This window comes from Esox lucius, chromosome 20 (genome assembly GCF_011004845.1).
Source record: "Esox lucius isolate fEsoLuc1 chromosome 20, fEsoLuc1.pri, whole genome shotgun sequence".
Taxonomy (NCBI): Eukaryota; Metazoa; Chordata; class Actinopteri; order Esociformes; family Esocidae; genus Esox; species Esox lucius.
This window is the reverse complement of record NC_047588.1, coordinates 33000887-33020056: the sequence shown is the minus strand read 5'-3', so window position 1 is coordinate 33020056 and position 19170 is coordinate 33000887. Positions and strand designations below refer to the sequence as shown.

The window sequence follows — 19170 nt, the reverse complement described above, 5'->3', positions numbered from 1 at the left end:
CCACAACCTTTGGTGCTGCAAGCGCCATGCTCCACTAACTGAGCTAAATAGGACTCCCTAGCTTTATTTTAGGAACGACACATCACGCTTCAACATCTGTATGCTTCAACATCTTTGGGGTTTTAGGCTGGGTGTCTGTATAAGACCTGAAGACTGTTGATGTAAAAATAAATGTATTAGAACACATGCATCTGATTGATTGACTCACTGATTAGTTGATTAAATTAGACTTTGGGTGTCCTCCTAGTGTACCATCTCAAAAATAAATAAAACATATCTCAGAAAGCAAGCAAGTTTATTTGTACAGCACAAGTCATACATAATAGCAATTCAATGTGCTTTACAAAGAACAATATGAAAATACAATAGAATAAAAACAAATACTAGAATAAAAACAATAAACAACAATAAAAAATAATAATAATAAAACATTGAATAAGAAAATAGAAATCGAATAAAGAGAAGTGTTTTTAACCTGGATTTAAAAATGTATATGTTTGTGGCACATCTAAGATCTTCTGGTAGTTCATTCCAGTTGTATGCAGCATAAGTGCTCAACGCAGCTTTCGCCATGTTTAAATTGGACTCTGGGCTCTACGGAAGTAAGGTTAGTTGTTATTGGGATTATAGTTGCGTGTGTCCATGACATGTGACTTCAGGAAGAGTGTGAACCTGTAGAGGGCCACAGCAGGTATGGAGATGCAGGGGAGAGCAGACAACAAAACACAGATAGCAAACACCCAGCGGGGATAGGGCTGCACATCAGCCAAGGGGAAGTGGACCTGCGGAAAGGAAACAGTGACATAGTACCCAGTTCAGTGATGTATAGTCCACATCAATCGATCAATCATGCATACATACATTCATAAACCGGGTTGTTTGCATCCTGAATGCTGATTGGCTGATTGCTTTGGGATATGACACTGTATATCACAAGTATGACATTACATCACTTTTTACTGCTCTATTGTTGGTAACCAGTTAAAATGAGCAATAAGGCATCCCTGGGAGATTGTGATACATTGCCAATATACCTCAGCTAAGCACTGTGCCTAGACACTCAACACTGTGTTGTGCCTGAGAACAGTTCTTATCGTATGTTGGACATAGGGGGTTGTGCCTTATGGCTTATATATTTATATGCAGTATATACTGAACACACACACACTCAATTTGCAGTGGTCTCTTAATTTTAACCCTTCTGTTCCTCACTCAAAACTTCCTTTCCAACCTTTTTGGAAAGGAAAGAAAAAGGTGCAGTGGTCTCTTACATTTTCCCAGAGCTGTATATATACCGTATCTCACAAAAGTGAGTACACCCCTCACATTTTTGTAAATATTTGATTATATCTTTTCATGTGACAACACTGAAGAAATGACACTTCGCTACAATGTAAAGTAGTGAGTGTACAGCTTGTATAACAGTGTAAATTTGCTGTCCCCTCAAAATAACTCAACACACAGCCATCAATGTCCAAACTGCTGGCAACAAAAGTGAGTACACCCCTAAGTGAACTGGGACCTCCAAATTGGGCCCAATTTACTATTTTCCCTCCCTGGTGTCATGTGACTCGTTTGTGTTACAAGGTCTCAGGTGTGAATGGGGAGCAGGTGTGTTAAATTTGGTGTCATCGCTCTCACACTTCCTCATACTGGTCACTGGAAGTTCAACATGGCACCTCATGGCAAAGAACTCTCTGAGGATCTGAAAAAAAGAATTGTTGCTCTACATAAAGATGGCCTAGGCTATAAGAAGATTGCCAAGACCCTGAAACTGAGCTGAAGCACGGTGGCCCAGACCATACAGCGGTTTAAGTTGAGCGCACGTGCTCAGCGTCATATCCAGAGGTTGTATTTGGGAAATAGACGTATGAGTGCTGCCTGCATTGCTGCAAAGGTTGAAGGGGTGGGGGGTCAGCCTGTCAGTGCTCAGACCATACGCCGCACACTACATCAAATTGGTCTGCATGGCTGTCATCCCAGAAGGAAGCCTCTTCTAAAGATGATGCACAAGAAAGCCCGCAAACAGTTTGCTGACGACAGGCAGACTAAGGACATGGATTACTGGAACCATGTCCTGTGGTCTGATTAGACCAAGATAAACGTATTTGGTTCAGATGGTGTCAAACGTGTGTGGTGGAAACCAGGTGAGGAGTACAAAGACAAGTGTGTCTTGCCAACAGTCAAGCATGGTGTTGGGAGTGTCATGGTCTGGGGCTGCATGAGTGCTGCCGGCACTGGGGAGCTACAGTTCATTGAGGGAACCATGTACTGTGACATACTAAAGCAGAGCATGATCACCTCTCTTCGGAGACTGGGCCGCATGGCAGTATTCCAACATGATAACGACCCCAAACACACCTCCAAGACGACCACTGCCTTTCTAAAGAAGCTGAGGGTAAAGGTGATGGACTGGCCAAGCATGTCTCCAGACCTAAACCCTATTGAGCATCTGTGGGGCATCCTCAAACAGAAAGTGGAGCGCAAGGTCTCTAACATCCACCAGCTCTGTAATGTCGTCATGGAGGAGTGGAAGAGTACTCCACTGGCAACCTGTGAAGCTCTGGTGAACTCCATGCCCAAGAGGGTTCAGGCAGTGCTGGAAAATGGTGGCCACACAAAATATTGACACTTTGGGCCCAATTTGGACATTTTCACTTATGGGTGTACTCCCTTTTGTTGCCAGCGGTTTAGATATTAATGACTTTGTGTTGTGTTATTTTGAGGGGACAGCAAATGTACACTGTTATACAAGCTGTACACTCACTACTTTACATTGTAGCAAAGTGTCATTTCCTCAGTGTTGTCACATGAAAAGATATAATCAAATACTTACAAACATGTGAGGGGTGTACTCACTTTTGTGAGATACTGTACATACATACATACACATGATCATATACACACATGATCATGTATCATGTATTCCTACTTCGGCCTGATGATGCAACATGTCTTTACATATTCTGGGTTCCAGGCATCGTAGGTGGGTTCGGTCTCCGTCTGTACAACAACATAAGCCAGGAAGACCACCAGTAGCATCAGTGGACTAAACACTCTCCATGTGGCCTGCCAGAAGATATTAGGCCTTCGTCCCGTCATGGACTCTATGTCATCACTGAACCTGAGAACCAAAGACAGAATTTGTTTTTTAACCTCTCTGAACTTGAGGCTGATCTTGTTCACAAGTTACGTTGTTTTTTGTAGACAAAAACAAACGTGAATGGGAAAGGGTAATAACTTTTTTATTCCATAGATGTAGACCACTGCGATGATCTCAAAGAAGGCTATGATGAGGAGAGGCAAGGATCCTACGTAGCTATTGAAGATCTCTAGCCAGTAGTTCCCTGAGCCCATAGTAAACAGCAGGGCCATCATGAAGGAGGTGAGGCATAGCAACCCTAAAGGAAACAACCAGCCAAACAATATTATTATCCACAAGTGATTCTATTTAATTGATGAGAGATGTTATTATTTCCTTAAATATACAATTTAGGTCTTGACTTGAATTGAACAGGTGGAAAAAGGACAACACTGTGATAAGGACGTACTAGATAGAGTGCAGGCCTTTTGCTGTTAAAGTGTTTGTACTTTAGATGTATGTGAAATGTGTCATAAGAACACCATTAACAGTAGTCTGTGTAAAAGGAGAACCTCTGAAGGCCACTTGATTTTAAGTTTTACACAGACAGACTTTCCCTGGAAATGATTCCCAGACTTTAGGCACATGTACTTGCACTTTATACCAGTGTTTCACGCGTAAAATTAAAGACATGGCTGATTGAGTATCAGGGGTGTTAACAGAAATCCTTGTGATTGGCTGTGTATAAAATGAGAACATTTTAGAGAACATTAAAAATAGATTGTTTAGAGGTCTGTGAAGGCTTTCATGGAAAGTTATATACTTAAAAACAAAATTTCTACAATATTTTTGGTCAGCTCTTAATTCGTTGTTAGATTAGAACAAAAAGTAGTCCATGTATGTTAGATTTTCTTTTTTTCATCGCTAAACCTGAAAAATATTTTGTTTCCATCCCGTAGTTTGTTTCTCTAATGAGATCTTCCATCATATTGATTGTTTTTTTACCTGTAAATATTTCTTTAGGCATCCACAAGGGCACCATTTTCAGGTCCAGCAGTGGTGTAAGGACCCCTTCTAGATTGCCAAACATGGAGGACAGCCCCAGGCTGAAGAGCATGATGAAGAAGAGTATTGCCCACACCTGCGAGCCTGGCATTTTTATCACTGCCTCTGTGAACACTATGAAGGCCAGGCCAGTCCCAGAGGCACTCTATAGGTATAACACACAAGCACACACACACAGGCAGAGAGAGAAACACGGTTCAGATAGAAAAAGTGTTCACAGTATTCAAGTTTTTGAGGAACACAGTTTTTTGTAAACAAAATATGATAAGGTACCTGATCAAGGAATGTTTGCATATCGCACGTCTTCAAGTTGAGGCTAACAACTTCAGAGGGATCACTCGCATTTAGGCGGGCCAGCCAGTCCTTATAGTTTTCAACTGTTATGTTGTTATCCCCAATATTGAATGCATTGGTTAAAGCCCTGATATTTCTGTAAATTTGTGTGAATAACCCCATGTCATTGTTAATTTGTCAACTGCAATGAAAATGTTTCGTACAAAATAAATGAAGCCTTGGTTGATTGATATTACACTGAGACATACCCATCAAGACAGTCATCAAAGTTGGTTTTTGCTTTAAATCCAAGGATGGCAAAAATAGGAATGGATGCGTAGATCGATGTAAGGCTGTTGACACATCCCACTATGAGAGCGTCTCGTTCACAGTCATTTCTGAGGGACAAATAACACAAATAACAATACAAATAAGTGGTTAAATATTAGGCCTAAAAAAATATGAAGCATTGTTTAATAATTTGTTCACTTACTTCTGAGGATTGTAACTGGAGAACGCTATGAGTCCCCCAAAGGCCAGGGAGAGGGAGAAGAAGATTTGAGTGGCAGCATCCAACCATACCTTGGGATTCTTCAGTGTCTCCCACTGACATTAGAACCAAAAGAGAACCAAAAGAGAACCAAAACAGAATCAAAACAGAACCAAAACAGAATCAAAACAGAATCAAAACAATCCTAATTACTTGTGAACTACAGGACAGAGTTCTAACATGGCAGAGATTGCACTGTTTGATATTTTTTGTTTTAATGTTGAGGAGGACTGCTCCCACCACCTCCCGGTAGGAGGTCACATTGTTTTACATGGACTCTCAGGACTCTTACATTTGGAGTGAACAGATAGACCAGGCCGTCGGTTGCTCCTGGTAGGGTCAAGGCTCGGATCAGAAAGATGGTCAGCACGAGGTAGGGGAATGTAGCTGTCACATACACTGCCTGATTAAAACCAAAAGAATAAGGTAGTCTGTTCTTAATGGAACTGTATAAAAGTATACCTTACATTTGCATTGTTGGAATGATAAGAAGAGGTTTTCATATGTACATTTATAGCGGTAATATAAATATATTCATTTTGTTATTATTGATGGGAGATTAGATATTGATGTACAATAACGTTTTTATGGCACCAATATGAAAAATGTGTATTGATGCCAGTTGAACTTTTCCGGTCCTTGTGGGTGAATGTTGATTTTTTATGTGTTCAGACAATTGCTTGCTAATTGCCCACTGGCACAATTGTGTACGTTCTGGGAGCCTAAACGTTCATACAATGAGGGTTAATGCACTGAGTCAGCCAGATTGGTGTTGATTGCTTTCCATTTTTAACCCGTGTGTGAGCTGGGTGCTGCGTTCTGGCCCGTTCAGTGCTCTCTGGCCCGTTCAGTGCTCTCTGGCCCGTTCAGTGCTCTCTGGCCCGTTCAGTGAGTAGAATTCGTTAGAATGTTTTCACTTACATACATGGTTGCTCTTCATAACCGTATATTTAATAAAAATGATGCAGCAGGCTGTTCTGATGACGAATATGACATGTTGATACAGATTACAATTTGATTTGAGCCTCTGTAACTGGATTTCGCCCTGTCACATGGCGGTCCCAGCCCGGATTAATCTGAGGTTAATTAAATCCATAATGGGAGAACAATGACATGTAGATAGCTTTTCAGCAGGCAGTTAACCAACTAAATGAACGGCCTGTGAGGAGTTCCGTGAGGGAGACCGTGAGAGAGGAGTTCCGTGAGGGAGACCGTGAGAGAGGAGTTCCGTGAGGGAGAGTGGTACACATCCTTGTCTGCACTAGAGCTGCATCACTGCAGCCTTCATTGCTAGCCAGTAAATCCACTCTCATCCAGTGCGGATGTGCCGGTAAATACTTCCTGGTCACCCCCCCCCCCCCACATGTATTGTAGATTAACAATATTAACACCAATATAATATACATTTTTCAGTATTGGTGCTCACCAGTTACTTGCAATTGTTTTGATATGACCAGGTACCTTTCCAATGGTCTCAATGCCCCGAATGAAGCAAATGTAGACGATACACCAAGCTGTAGCCAGGCACAGAACCAGCCACCACTGCAAGGAGCCACTGGTCTCAATGTTGGGTGTAATGTCCAGGGTTTTCCGATACCAGAAGTACTCCACTGGTGTGCTCTTCACACATTCACTCACATGACCTGCGGCGCCAGAGTGACAGAAATTGCTATGAGAAGTAATTTTGCAATATTTCTAGGTGTATATAGTTATGGGATTCTGAGGCCACACGGTACATTTAATGAAACGCTTGCTTGTGGATTCTGCAACTGCATTCAGGTCACTCCGTATGTTTTCTGTTGGGTTTATGTTAGGGGCATGAAATGGCCATCACACAAGCTAGATTCTGGGGTCTCTTAGACATTTGTGCGCGCACTTACAGGAATGCTTTTTAACCATTAGTTCATTAAATGGTAAACATTAGTTCAAAAGGATCGTTTAGCAATTTAAAATGTGTACTACACAGAGAAAGATTTAATGACCCAGGTCAGATTACTGCCCCAGGCTTTGCAGAGCGGGCGCCCCAGAGATGCAGGGAAAGGAGACATCGCCCTGCCTAATTTGTTGTCCGGTTGATCGGGCGGGGTCGGAGGGGACAGGAAGTACAGAAGGGCCAGCTGTTCCTTTCTCATGTTTACATGTCAGAGATGGAGGAACCATGAGCTCTCTTGGAAAAGCAGCCATGCAAACGAGCAAATGGGGACACCCATTAACACAGACAGCTTCTATAATAAAAAGGCCTGAGGGAAACATCTTCCTATTCCACAGTTTTTTATGTAATTAGTTCTTTATTAAACCTGAAAAAATGAATTTCCCTCTGTCCATGCTATGTCTATACAGAAAGTTATCCATCCACTTTAGAGAACCCTGCTGCTACAACAACTTCCTGGCTATTGAATGGCTAGACATGACTATAATTGATGGTTTACCTGTGAGGTTTTGGTTAACAGGACAGTCCTTCCAGGGTAGTGGATCTTGGAACGAGTGGAAGAAGTACCACAGGATCCAGGCCAGTATGGTGTTGTAGAACAGCCCCACCAGGAAGGACACTATCATTGAGGCCAGACCTGTGTACAGAGACAGTCCAGCAACAACATGGAAAGGTGTTTTCCCAACATGCAAAGTATAAAAGGTATGTCACCAGTTACTTGCCATTTCACAGGTATTCCAAGTTGTTAGCCAGCTATACATGTATTTTCTGTCATAACTGAAAGGCTGTATACAAAATCTAGATTTGGAGGATTAATCTGGGAGGATTAGATTTGCCCACCTAATCCTCCCAGATAGGGTGTGATTGAATACCAAATTCCAATGCTTCCCATCCGGAGCCTCTGTCCAATTGCCAGCTCCATATACAGCAGGGGAAGGCCCTCCAACACCAAGGAAATGACATAAGGGATCAGGAAAGCACCTTTAAATGTAGAGTTAACTAGCATTAATCATTTTAAAACAACCAGCATAAGAGAGACTATATACAGTATTAATCACATAGTATAGAGTAAACAGTTTGTTTTTACATTTACAGTCTCTTTTTATATCTCAATGACTTGACCTTGAACCATTCTGACTGTATTTCTGAAGGTATAAAAAAGCCCACTGATTATCGTGGTATTATCGTGTATGCTATAAAAATCTGTAAAATTGCATACTCTAACTGATTTATTAAGTGGCATAAGTAGCATTCCAGTGATTATATAAATAAAGGTGTCTTTTTGAGGTTTTTCCTTCATCCCTGAGAAAAGCTATATGGAGAGGGCAGAGCACATGTTTCATTCAACTTTAATTCTTTAATGATTAGGGTAAGGGTTAAGGTTGGGGTTAGGTCAGAGTTAAGGTCAGGGTATAGCTTAGGTTCAGGATTAGGGTTAGAGTTAGTGTTTACAGTAGCAACAAGCACTAACCTCCATTGAGTCAACCAGTTACATTCATTTCTGCCCTCAGGGCCGCTCTGCCTCCCAGAAATTTTTGACATAAACAAAATTCCAATGTGCCGAAAGTTTATGCAGTCAGTCAGACCTTCTACTAACTGTATATTGGGCGTGTGCCAACCTATAGCATTTAGAAGATAATTGTCAAACAAAGGGAAGCTAAATAGTATTTTCAAGTAAAAGGCCTGTCTAAATGTCTGAATATCAACACCTATCTCAGAGACTGCGCACCATTAAATATCATCAACAGGACTAAATTGAGGTTAGTGTAGATAAAAAAATGTTTTGCTGAGATTCTGACTGGAGTAAATCATTTACAGATTCTCCCTTTTTTTGGTTTGAAAATCTTCCTAACAGGCTTTCTGGAAATCTTTGGATTTTGTGAAACTGCAGAATTCTTCAAAACCAATCATTTTCATCAAAAACACATAGATAAACATATCTTACCTCCTCCGTAGATCTGACACAAGTATGGGAATCTCCAGACGTTGCCCAGTCCCACAGCAAAACCTATGCAAGTGAGTAGATATTGGACTTTGTTGTCCCACTTGGGTCGTTCACCACTGTCCTTAGTGTTGTTACAAGTCTTATCCACTGCACACTCCACAGCATCCATCTCCTGCTTGGTTTGAACTGCGCTATGGAACTGTCCTGCGCTGACAACGGCCTCTCAGATTTAACCTAAATCCTTAGTCTGAAGAGAATAGGAGGAGCCCAGATACCTGAGTCTACAATGTCAACTTAAACACAAAGTGTCAGAATCTGCATGGGCAGCCTTGCCATTGCAATAGCAGGATAAATCTCTCACTGCTTTGTTTAATCAAGGCCAATGTGTGTCTACAAGGTTTTTTTTTGGTTTGTTTTTTCAACGTATTGATAGCAGTGTCACGCTGTTAGGTATGGAGACGGAACAAATGCAGAAGTCCATAGGGTTTCCCCTTTTTATTAAACAAACGAATGAATAACGTAAATGAGTGCCGGGCACTACAAAAAGTCCAATGGCGCAGGAGCACAGGAGCACAGGAGCACAGGAGCACAGGAGCACAGGAGCACAGGAGCACAGGAGCACAGGAGCACAGGAGCACAGGAGCACAGGAGCACAGGAGCACAGGCACAACAGGTGTACACGACATATACACACACAATGACCCACAAGGACAAGGAGAAAAGGGCTGAACTAAATACACTGAGAAAACGAGGAAAACAGAAACAGGTGGGGGCTAAAACACAGGTGAACTGAATATAACGTTGAACAGAAACAAGAACAGGAAAGACCATACAAGGACGAGACAAGGAAACACAGAAAACACAAAGCGGAATAGCCCCTTCAGGAAGGGACCATTACACATACAAGGACAAGACAAGGAAACACAGAAGACACGAAGCGGAATGGCCCCTTAAGGAAGGGACCATCACAGTACCCCCCCCCAAAGGCGCGGACCCCCGGACGCGCCCAAACGCCCAAAGGGGGGGACGGGCAGGGCACCAAGGCGGAGACACGGCCCCAGGACTGGGACCAGGGACCGGAACACAAGGAAGACCCCCAGCAGAGCCCCGATCCGGCGGCCCCAAGGACCCAGGAGACCCAGCCGGGACAGCCGGGCGGCGGGAGCAGGGAGCGCTGGGACCAGGGAGGGTCGGAGGCGGGCCGGGACCATGCGGGGCGTCGGGAGCCGGGGGGACCGGCGGGGTTCCGGGAGCCGGGGGGGCCGGCGGAGTTCCAGAAGCCGGGGAGGCCGGCGGAGGTTCAGGGGCCGGGGTGACCGGCGGAGGTCCAGGGGCCGGGGTGACCGGCGGAGGTCCAGGGGCCGGGGTGACCGGCGGAGGTCCAGGGGCCGGGGTGACCGGCGGAGGTCCAGGGGCCGGGGTGACCGGCGGAGGTTCAGGGGCCGGGGTGACCGGCGGGGTGTCAGGAGCCGGGGTGACCGGCGGAGTGTCAGGAACCGGGGAGGCCGGCGAAGGTTCGGGAGCCAGAGTGACCGGGGGAGGACCGGCAGCCAGGGGAGGACCGGCGGCCGGGGGAGCCGGCGAAGGTCTATGACTCGGCTGAGGATCAGGGGCCGGCTGAGGGTCAGGGGCCGGCTGAGGGTCAGGGGCCGGCTGAGGGCCAGGAGCCGGCTGAGGGCCAGGAGCCAGGAGAGCCGGCTGAGGGCCAGGAGCCAGGAGAGCCGGCTGAGGGCCAGGAGCCGGGAGAGCCGGCTGAGGGTCAGAGGCCGGGAGAGCCGACGGAGGGTCGGGGACCGGCGGAGGATCCGGCTGAGGATCCGGCTGAGGATCCGGCTGAGGATCCGGCTGAGGATCCGGGGCAGGAGCCGGCGGAGGAGCCGGCGGAGGACCAGACGGAGGACCAGACGGAGGACCAGACGGAGGAGCCGGCGGAGGACTAGACGGAGGAGCCGGCGGAGGACTAGACGGAGGACCCGATGGAGGAGCCGGCGGAGGAGCCGGCGGAGGAGCCGGGGCCGGCGGAGGAGCAGGGGCTGGTGGAGGAGCAGGGGCCGGCGGAGGAGCAGGGGCCGGCGGAGGAGCCAGCTGAGGAGCAGGGGCCGGCGGAGGAGCAGGGGCCGGCGGAGGAGCCGGCTGAGGAGCAGGGGCCGGCGGAAGGGCCGGCAGAGGAGCAGGGGCCTGCGGAGGTGCCGGCAGAGGAGCAGGGGCCGGCGGAAGTGCCGGCTGAGGAGCAAGGGCCGGCGGAGGAGCCGGCTGTGGAGCAGGGACAGGCGAGGGCGCCGCTGAGGCCGGGACAGACGGCGATGCCTGGGCAGGAGTGGACGCCGCGGGACGAGGCGGCGGTGTCTGGGCAGGAGAGGGCGCCGCGGGAGGAGGTGGCGGCTCTGGCCACCAGTCCTCCAGGGGCGGCTCTGGCCACCAGTCCTCCAGGGGCGGCTCGGGCCACCAGTCCTCCAGGGGCGGCTCGGGCCACCAGTCCTCCAGGGGCGGCTCGGGCCACCAGTCCTCCAGGGGTGGCTCGGGCCACCAGTCCTCCAGGGGCGGCTCGGGCCACCAGTCCTCCAGGGGCGGCTCGGGCGGACCCTGGGCAGCAGGGGGAGCTGGCGGACACTGGGCAGCAGGGGGAGCTGGCGGACACTGGGCAGCAGGGGGAGCTGGCGGACACTGGGCAGCAGGGGGAGCTGGCGGACACTGGGCAGCAGGGGGAGCTGGCGGACACTGGGCTGCAGGGGGAGCTGGCGGACACTCCAGGGCAGCAGGGGGCGCTGGCTGCCTCTCCAGGGCAGCAGGGGGCGCTGGCTGCCTCTCCAGGGCAGCAGGGAGCGGGACCGGTTGCGGAGCTGGAACAGGGACCGGGGCAGGCCGCGGGACCGGAGTAGGGGCCGGGGCAGGCCGCGGGACCGGAGTAGGGACCGGAGTAGGGACCGGGGCAGGCCGCGGGACAGGAGTAGGGACCGGGGCAGGCCGCGGGACAGGAGTAGGGACCGGAGTAGGGACCGGGGCAGGCCGCAGGACCGGAGTAGGGACCGGAGTAGGGACCGGAGTAGGGACCGGGGCAGGCCGCGGGACAGGAGTAGGGACCGGGGCAGGCCGCGGGACACGAGTAGAGGCCGGGGCAGGCCGCGGGACACGAGTAGAGGCCGGGGCAGGCCGCGGGACAGGAGTAGGGCCCTGGGCTGACCGCGGGACAGGAGTGGGTAGCGGGGTACGCCGAATGGCCAGCCTGCTACCACGCCAGGCCGCTCGGGGAACCTGGGAAATGAGACAGGGTGCCGACCGGAATGGGTCTCTGGGTCGGCTTTGACGTGGCTGACGCGGGCTTACGCTGGGGGATGGCCACCGGGGAATCCAGCGGTCCAGGGGGTGACGGTAGGGGTCCTCCTCCTCGGAGTCGGAATCCGGCCATCCGAGGAGTTCCCCTACCGTCCATTTCTGCTGCCTCCTTTTTGGTGGGTGGGTCATTCTGTCACGCTGTTAGGTATGGAGACGGAGGCAAATGCAGAAGTCCATAGGGTTTCCCCTTTTTATTAGCCCAGATACCTGAGTCTACAATGTCAACTTAAACACAAAGTGTCAGAATCTGCATGGGCAGCCTTGCCATTGCAATAGCAGGATAAATCTCTCACTGCTTTGTTTAATCAAGGCCAATGTGTGTCTACAAGGTTTTTTTTTGGTTTGTTTTTTCAACGTATTGATAGCAGTGTCACGCTGTTAGGTATGGAGACGGAGCAAATGCAGAAGTCCATAGGGTTTCCCCTTTTTATTAAACAAACGAATGAATAACGTAAATGAGTGCCGGGCACTACAAAAAGTCCAATGGCGCAGGAGCACAGGAGCACAGGAGCACAGGCACAACAGGCACAACAGGCACAACAGGCACAACAGGCACAACAGGCACAACAGGCACAACAGGCACAACAGGCACAACAGGCACAACAGGCACAACAGGCACAACAGGCACAACAGGCACAACAGGCACAACAGGCACAACAGGCACAACAGGCACAACAGGCACAACAGGCACAACAGGCACAACAGGCACAACAGGCACAACAGGCACAACAGGCACAACAGGCACAACAGGCACAACAGGCGTACACGACATATACACACACAATGACCCACAAGGACAAGGAGAAAAGGGCTGAACTAAATACACTGAGAAAACGAGGAAAACAGAAACAGGTGGGGGCTAAAACACAGGTGAACTGAATATAACGTTGAACAGAAACAAGAACAGGAAAGACCATACAAGGACGAGACAAGGAAACACAGAAAACACAAAGCGGAATAGCCCCTTCAGGAAGGGACCATTACACATACAAGGACAAGACAAGGAAACACAGAAGACACGAAGCGGAATGGCCCCTTAAGGAAGGGACCATCACAAGCAGCACCAAGAATGTCTACATGTTAGACTAACAGGGAATCTACGGTGGAAGGTAAACACTGTCAATTATTTTGTTGCTGCCCAGCAAATATGATTCTTTCTTCCAGCCCTCAAAGGAGACCTTACATGTAATGTTTGCACATTTGTCCATTGTCTCCAATGCAGTTCTATATAAGGTTTGGAAATTTTGGGAACTTTCCATACATTTTAGATTAACTGCTTCCCAAACCTTCCCAAATCGCATAAACAAACCTAGAATTGTCCCATTTCAGCTTGACCGCTGCCTGGCCAATCTCCGTCCCAGCCTGTCCCTCATGGGATGGGATCCTGTCTTCCAGGCCCTGGATCTGTGTCTGTAAACACCTCAGGGTTTCTTGGACACAGAAGAACATGTTCGGAAAGTGAGACTATATTTTGGATCCAAGGCATGTGCAGCCTGTCCATAGTTGAAAGTAATTCCATAATCCTGATTGTAATCAGTGTCTACTCTAGTATGGATTCCGAGACACATGGCACACACTCGTAACTCCCTCCCATCATGCATCTTGCTAGAACCCCATGGTAATCTATGTAACATTTTGTTACAACAGCTTGCACACTGACTGTGTACTAGATTTACCCCAGATTATAAACACATTACAAACCCCGGGCTTCCCCAACATATCTAAATCAAGACATATTACCTGGTTTATAAATAAAACTTTGCCCACAAAAGTAACACAAAACCCTCCTATACAGTATGATCTCATGGAGTTATGATGTATTGAGACGCAATGGCATGTGGGTAATATGTCGGTTATCCAATGCCCAAGTCAATATATTTATTTCCTTTTGCCAGACCTTATCGTAGTTATTCTGACTAAACTAGGAAGTCGTCCACTTGATTATATAGGCCTACAACGTTTAAAAAAAAAAAAATTATTTATTCACATTTATTAAAAAGCACAATATTTTATTAATTAATAAATAATCATACTATGTTCCAGAACTCCTATGAATATTGCACTTTGCGTGATATTTTAGACTGTAAATGATGGCCAGAGTTTTGTATAAGAACAGGTGAACAGTGCTAATGGAGTCAGGTGAATGGTCTTCCTAATGGAATTAATCTTGACGGTTTTGTATATATTGTTCATAGAACCTCTTTCAGTGTGCTGACGAGTGGATTTTAAAGTCTTGTAATTTTCCTCACCTGTTCCGAGTACAGAAAACAGGGTGGTCGAAACAGAGTAGTCAGATAAGGATGCTATTGGTTATATTCTTAAACCAGTACCCCTCACTGTCATATCATGGACATGAACATGGTCTAGTAGTGGCACAAATGTTATTGTTCGTTTTCCCCTTCCTATTCTTTTTCCACCTCATTCTCCCTCTTGCTCTTTCTCTGACGTTGTCGTCCATCATTCCAAAACACAGGTGAGTTTGCTAGTGGACTCTTTTATTCATGCCAACATCCTGAATGCTTGCTGACTAATTATGCTTGCTTGTGTTTGTGTAACAGAGTTAAGAATGTAAATTTGGATAACTTTTGTATAGCTCAAACAGTTGGAATGTGGTCAAGGAGAGAGGTGTTGTGTGTGGGGGCCCAGTGTGAGGGAGGCAAACCGTCCGGGATGAAGCTATACTGTTAGCCACAACACTTGTTGGTCTCATTTACGGGACAACTCTGTGTTGAGTGATAGAATTGCAAGGATTTAAGTTCGGTGTTGAATGGCAGTGTTTTCTACTTGAGAACATGGTGGCATTTGTGCTTTACAAATAAAGTTTTGTGTAGGGCTTTGCAAAAAAGGTTGAATGAAACAGAAATGTGTGTAATAACAGGTAAAAAGTGCTAAAGGGTTGGGATAAATTGTCTTCCTTCTGGAACTTTGCAATATGGTTTTATATAATTGTTATGGAACCAATTTTCGTGTGTTATTGATTGTGGAACACTGAAGCATATCGTCTACTGACATTGTTGGACCCAAACCCACCAACACAGTTGACACATTTTCTAGTGGCTTTAAAGCAAATGATGGTGTATATGCCAGGTGAAACATGAAGCACATGATGGTGTATATGCCAGGTGAAACATGAAGCACATGATGGTGTATATGCCAGGTGAAACATGAAGCACATGATGGTGTATATGCCAGGTGAAACATGAAGCACATGATGGTGTATATGCCAGGTGAAAAATAAATAGAGAGCATTAGAGTTCAGGACACCACGGCATAAGAGATTTTCTTTTTGGAAATGGTTACAAAATGTTTGATACATTTTAAACGAGAAGTGCATGAATGCTGTCCTGATAATTTGATGAATAAATTCAAACAAAATGAAATACCAATAATTATTGTATTGCTTTAGACTGTAGTTACCACCAAACTTCTGCTTAAACTAAATTGATTTGTTATTCTGCTTAATTGTGTGTATAACAAGTATATCAACCTACATATTGCTGAAACTGATCAGACGGCCATGTTATTTAGCAATTAGCATCATCATGTGCATGGATGTAGCACAAAATTCTGGGCCCTGTACATAGGCGGTCTCTGAGGGCCCCTCCCCACTTTATTCAAGATTCAAACATTTTTGAGGGCCCCCCTACACATTAGGGCCCTATATACTTAGTACCCCTTTTCCCCCCAGTCCAACGCCCCTGATCATGTGTAACCTAGCATGATCAATTCTGAATGCACTTCTGCCGTTCTCAGATAACTCTCTGTTGAAATAAAGGTTTAATAGAAATGCATGGGAGTCCCTATCTGTGTTTGTGCGATAACCATTTGGTCAGTTTTTCCATAACAATGGTCATTTAAAAGCTAGTAGCCCTGTGAAATAGCCATCTGTACACATAACCGCCGGCCAACTTATGGTAGAAAATACATTTCATATAAATCAAATTATCCGTGGCATGTTATTGAGGAAGTGATATCGACCCGGTACCCACAAAAACATATGCTACTGATTACTGGCGATCACCTAATCCACAACCATAACATGAAAACAGAAATCTTGAGGTGCTTTATAGGCATTCAAGTGTTCTAATGAAAACCTGACAACCCCTTGTTACTGACAAACCCATGATCCTAAATCACATGTCTTTAATGGTAAAGTAATGTTGACTTACTGTTCAGTGTAGTTTCTGGAGGAAGATATGAGGCTGCCAAATGCTATGGAGACCAGGGCAACAGGGTCCAGTCAGGTAGTTGTCTCGGCCAGCTCTGCCAATTTTTTGTTACATGAATCAGATTTATCTGATGATTATTGACTTACATCTGATAGCGGTTCAAAGATGTGTTTGCAGTACAATTGTGAGATTAGTAAGGTAGTAGAACACATAGTGGATCCATCCCAAATGGCATCCTTGAAACATTCACATGGTCCACTATTTTAACCAGGGCCCATAGAGCGTATGGTTAAATGAATGATAATATGGAATACCTACATTTGGGACATGAACTAGTTAGAACTGGGGTGAAGAGAAAAACAACTCTACTTAAAGAGCCTTTCAAGGTCAATCCACTGAAAAGGAACATGGTCAACATGACAGGGTAGATTTGAGGTTACACAAACAGCCTAGAATCAGAACAGAAGATCAAATCAATCACCTTTTCTTTATAAAGCCCTTTTAACATTGACACAAAGTGCTTTTACAGGTACCCAACCCCAAAGAGCAAGCAACAAACAAGAAATGAATGAACATTGTCTAGGAAAATGTTCCTAGTAAGGTCAATTATGAGGAAGAAACCCAGAGAGGAACTGGACTCTAAGGGGTGGTCAGTCCTATCCTGTGCCAGCTGAAGGTTACAAGAGTACACAACCTTTTGAGCCACATAACAGTTTTTGCTAGTTCAGATGACCAGCAGGTCACTAAATTCAGGTGGGCTGTGTCCAGACTCTCTCCACAACCAGGTGTCATCAAGCCGGGTAGTCCTGAGGTGTGCTCCAAGGGCTCATGGCTTCCTGAGGTTGAACAGAACCCCAGGGAAATTAGAGAGAGCTTTCCTTGGCTTCAAAAGGATCACTCAGCATATATTCCAGATTGACCCTTGTTCCCGTCACATAAACTAATGTAACGTAAAAAATTGGGACTTCAGACTGGACAGACTGACCCTAGTCCCTCGTCACAGAAATATGCCAGCATAAATCTAGGGGCTGGGTAGGGGGGGGGTCCAGTGACACTGTGGCCCCAACCAAAGGTGACAGGACAGGGCCAAGAAGGAAGTGTCAGTATACCTTCTCTAAAATGTGTAATCACAGAATTAGCTCAAAGTAATATCATTACTTTTTAGAGTTTATCTCTCAAATTATTTATTTTAGTAGCCAATATCAAATCTTGCTCACGCAGTGAGAAATGTTTAGAAGTCAAGAGCCAGTTAGTGCTCCACTGGCAAATATTGTTGGACAGCTGTGTGGCGCCATCTTATGTCCATTGTCTAACACAGGCAGAAATGACAAAAATCTATATCAATAGATCTGTAAATAATGTGTTATTTGAAAAGCAAGCCATAGTCATGACATTTTCGAAATACCTAAGGTGTTTTGTGCATCAACGACCAGTATTTCGGATGTTTTTTAATGAAGCCAGCGGTCGGTTTTTACTGCAATGCCTACAGCAATGTGATGCCAGTGGATTGCTCTGGCTGTCAGTTGCTGCTGTAAACAGCTGGTTGATGGACCAAAAGACTAATTTCCAATAACATTTGCTTAACTTTAGGGGAAGCATGTGTAAAATGGTATACTAAACACAGCAACTTAGACAAGCTGTCAAATAATGTAGGGATAGCTAGGTAGCCCCGCTAGTTAGTTTTAGTGTCATCACTAGCCTCACCAGCTAGGTTGGGAGGAGGAGTTCCCTAATTATAGATCCTAGCTAAGCTTGCTATGAGTGAGATGAGTTTCACAGGTAACTGTTGTAACAAGAACAATGTTTCAAAGATAACCTCAATGTGTACGTCTGACACAAAAATGTTCCACTGATTTGTTTTGTCGTCCCTTCAGAAAAAAATGAATTCCTAAACAAACTGACGTAAGTCGGGTTAGAACTGAGACCAACCTGGCTTTGATGTCTAACTCCATGATCTTGAACATGATATTGTATGTAAAAATTGACCCCTTGTCTTGAAGGTGTTGATCTGCCATACCTTCCGAATGGTCCCAATGCATCATGTGATGGAGACCCCCTAGAGAACATACACAGGTCCTCACACAGCAACATCCGTCTCATCAATCCTCCATTCTCACCAACGTCATAGAGGTTTTCAGAGTCCCCTATTACAAGGTACTACATCTGTTCACTATCTGACACCAGGCCTGGGATGTTTAAATGAAAAATCTTTGTAAAATGTATGTAACATATTTGCTAGCAACACCTTATTAATATTACAAATACATGACAGGTTAATTCACACATGGGTTGCTTTGGACTCTGGTCAAATCTAACGCCCTATGGTGTAACAGAGTGACATTAGACACAGACCGTGTTCAGCCATGGTACATTCTCAGATTACACAACAAGAGCCAACTGGTTCTTTTCAGCATAGCTATGGTCCTGATTGTGATGTGTGTTTACTGGCGTTATGGTCAATACCACTTCAATTCAGGAAATATAACACCTTTTCTCCCAGTTCTCCTTTATGAAATTTCTGCTGTTCTTTGTTGAATTGTCAAAATGTTAATGTAGGTGACCTCAACCTTGATCCACAATCCATATTATGTCTGATGTCCTTTTACAAAAACAAGTCCATGTTTAAGATGAATGGCTGGAGAACAGGATTAACTGGGACACAGGACAAGAGACAAGGCTGTTTCAGTGTTTTGGTGATTATCACTCCTCTGATAGATACTACGGGAAACATGAATAACTTGTATATATGTTATACTAACTGACAGTTAGATATTTATAGTGTCACAATATTATGTAAAATGTTTCTCATTAAAAATCCTTATT

The 19170-nt window shown here is 45.8% G+C and overlaps 1 protein-coding gene across 3 annotated transcripts; it reads right to left on the bottom strand.

The window, feature by feature from the left end:
• Nucleotides 1–470: 470 nt before the first annotated feature.
• Nucleotides 471–9065, bottom strand: LOC105018833 (sodium-dependent neutral amino acid transporter B(0)AT3). 3 transcript variants are annotated; one of them, XM_010884575.3, is made up of 12 exons: nucleotides 8846–9065; nucleotides 7741–7881; nucleotides 7400–7537; nucleotides 6432–6613; nucleotides 5263–5373; nucleotides 4914–5026; nucleotides 4690–4818; nucleotides 4421–4577; nucleotides 4088–4292; nucleotides 3242–3401; nucleotides 2933–3124; nucleotides 471–782 (listed from the first exon to the last, which is right to left on the bottom strand). In XM_010884575.3, exons 1-12 carry the CDS (start codon nucleotides 9012–9014, stop codon nucleotides 656–658), a joined length of 1824 nt encoding a protein of 607 aa, XP_010882877.2. In that variant the 5' UTR covers nucleotides 9015–9065; the 3' UTR covers nucleotides 471–655. The 3 variants fall into 3 exon arrangements, with proteins under 3 accessions (XP_010882877.2, XP_010882876.2, XP_010882879.2); XM_010884574.3 differs by having other exon boundaries at nucleotides 2962–3124; nucleotides 8846–9062; XM_010884577.3 differs by having other exon boundaries at nucleotides 2962–3124; nucleotides 7773–7881; nucleotides 8846–8927.
• Between the last annotated feature and the right edge of the window lie 10105 nt (nucleotides 9066–19170).